Here is a 2614-nt window from a genome sequence, read left to right on the forward strand (position 1 = left end):
TGCAGAGTTATTACCCTATTTTAGTTAAAGAAGAAAGCTATATTACCCTTTATTAGTAACATAGGGGAAATCACTAATACTACTCAAGTAGATACAGTGATGGAAAAGCTTATTGTATTAGATAGGGGAGGGTAAGGAACTTAAGGTTCCTTACCGCGCTAGTGCCACGACGGCACGTAACGGCAAGTTGCCTCACGTGACGGCAATTTGCCGCACGTAAGGGCAAATTGCCTTACTCCCGATACTAGCAACTTTTCTTTTTATAGTTACTATCTATATATAAACAGACCGTATGCGATAATATAACAGTAGGTAAAATATAGCAGACTTTGGTAGGTAATACGCCTTATTCTACTAACCCGGACTTCTGCTAGCTAATTACGATTTTCTATACCCGGCATGGAAAATCGCTATTGGCTTGCTTACCACTAGCGCCTTAGCGGGTTTGCCTTTATCATTGCATCTACTAAGTTATCTTGGCCATTAATCTATTAAATCTTAAAGAGTTCTCGACGCTTGTAAGATTGCTATAGTGCTATAATATTAATTATAAGGCGCTTCTTCTTTGTAGTACTAAGCTTAACTAAATACTTATAGAGGGAATATAAGTCGGTGCATACGATTATAGGGATAATGGGAAGTTTAAGTCAATCTATAATTATCTTTAAGGTAGTTCCGATTGCAATTACTATATTAACTCCGCCGACTATTTTATATATCTCTAACGCTAGAACGCTTTAAGTAACGCGCTTACTCTTAGTTAAGCTCTAATAGATAAGATTACCGTAGATTATAAAGTCATTCTCTCTAGTAGATTCGTTCGCGATAATAATCTTATATCCTAGCTAGAAGCTAAAATCTTTATTATTTATAAACGACCCATTAACAAACACAAAGAGCTTAGTGGTGGGAAAATTAATAGGTATATAGAGTAGTCCTTAATTAAGATAGTTTATTTGCCAGGAAAGACGCTTATTTAGGGTAAGAACGTTATCCTTAGTTAGTTTCTGGTATTAAGCGGCAATAGAGAGATTAAAGGAAGCCTTAGGTTAATAGATAGAAGCAACATAAGCTTTATAAGCGCGTTGCTCCACGTATCCTTACTTTAGAGAATTAACATTAATAACGTTAATTTTCTTACCTTAACCCTTTTAGCGTAAAGCAATAGAATCCTTATTTAGGGAGAGGATGCATCTATTAAAGAGCAATAGTGTTATTAAACTAAGTCTTTCCTTTAGCTTCGCTATAAGATTTGCCTTTACTAGCTTGTCTTCTTTAAGAGCTAAGAATTGGTTATCTCCTAAGATAATTATATCGTTGGTTTATATACTAACAATTCTAAATAGGGTTCCTATAGTTATAATAAGGAAGTAGGGATCGAATATAGAAGTAGTTATTAAAAGCTTCTCCTTATAGTGCTTGCTGTAGGTAGCCCACTAATAGGTTCCTACTTTTATAATTCCATATAATAGCTTAAGAACAACCATAATTATATCTTTAAGATATTAGTAGCGAATTTATTCTAGAAGATATGCCAATATTAAGCACTAAAGGTGCGTCTCTAATTAGATGTAGGCTTAAGTGATATCTTATAAATAAACTACCATTCCGTTCTTTATTAAAGAGGGAGCTAGTACAACAATAACTCGCTAACTAGCTTATTAAATTATAGGGGATTACGTAAGAATTACCTCCTTACTATTATCGTTATAACCTTAGATAATAAGCCTTAATTTCTTGAATAGGGCGTTAGTAGCTTTGCCCTTAATCTTGTTAACCATTTTTAACTTAAAGATGCGAACTCTATTAAACTTAGTAGGGTTATACTTCTCAAATTTAAAGACTCCTCTTAAAATAAGACCGTTAATCTCTTGTTTGTTAGATGCTTAAAAAGGAGCTCCTAGGGTTATAATACGGCCTTCCTTTTAGAGCTGTTTTGCGAGCTTAAAGTTAGCCTTCTCTTTAGCTGTTATAAAGGCTATTAATAACTCGTCTCTACTCTTAATAGCGGTAATAAATTACTCTTTAAAATTAATAAGGTGTTGGTAATTTTATAATTCTTTTAGGCGACCTCTACCGCGTTATAGTTACAGTACATCTGCTGTAATTATATTAGAATTATGGTCTCCTTCTAGAGCACGTTAATTGTGGTTCTCCTCTAGGGTATCCTCTAGGGTATTCTTTAGGGAATCCTCTAGGGCATCCTATAAAGGCTCATAACTATTATTCCTATAATAGGGCTTAATAACGGTTAAATGGAATTAAGTGGGTCTATAGGGCATTTAAAGAGTATAAGTTTAACTATCGCTTATAATAAGTTTATGTGGCCCTAACTATTCTCCCTTCTTACGCTATACCCGTACTTTAGATTAGAGAGGCAAATTAAGCGTAATTAAGGTATTTAGGCCATTTCTTATTCCTAGTACGTTGTTAACCTAGCGCGTGGTGTAGATACGTCACACCTCTTTTATTGCCTTGTAAATAGCCTCAGCTCGTTACATAATAAAGGGAGATAGTGGAGAATTGTTAGTTATTTAAGGGTAAGCGCCAAAGACTAGCAATATAGGTATAAGTCCATCTGGACTAGCGGGATCATTAACAGCCTTAACAGCCA

The 2614-nt window shown here is 34.7% G+C and overlaps 1 protein-coding gene across 1 annotated transcript; it reads right to left on the reverse strand.

Moving 5' to 3' along the window:
- Positions 1-1715: 1715 nt before the first annotated feature.
- K441DRAFT_582631 (uncharacterized protein) lies at positions 1716-1886 on the reverse strand (the record flags this gene model as incomplete). The annotated part of the gene is made up of 1 exon (XM_067644468.1): positions 1716-1886. A coding segment is annotated over one exon (171 nt), but the record flags the coding sequence as incomplete, so codon positions are not given.
- Between the last annotated feature and the right edge of the window lie 728 nt (positions 1887-2614).

This window comes from Cenococcum geophilum (genome assembly GCF_001692895.1).
Source record: "Cenococcum geophilum 1.58 unplaced genomic scaffold K441scaffold_53, whole genome shotgun sequence".
Lineage (NCBI taxonomy): Eukaryota > Fungi > Ascomycota > Dothideomycetes > Gloniales > Gloniaceae > Cenococcum > Cenococcum geophilum.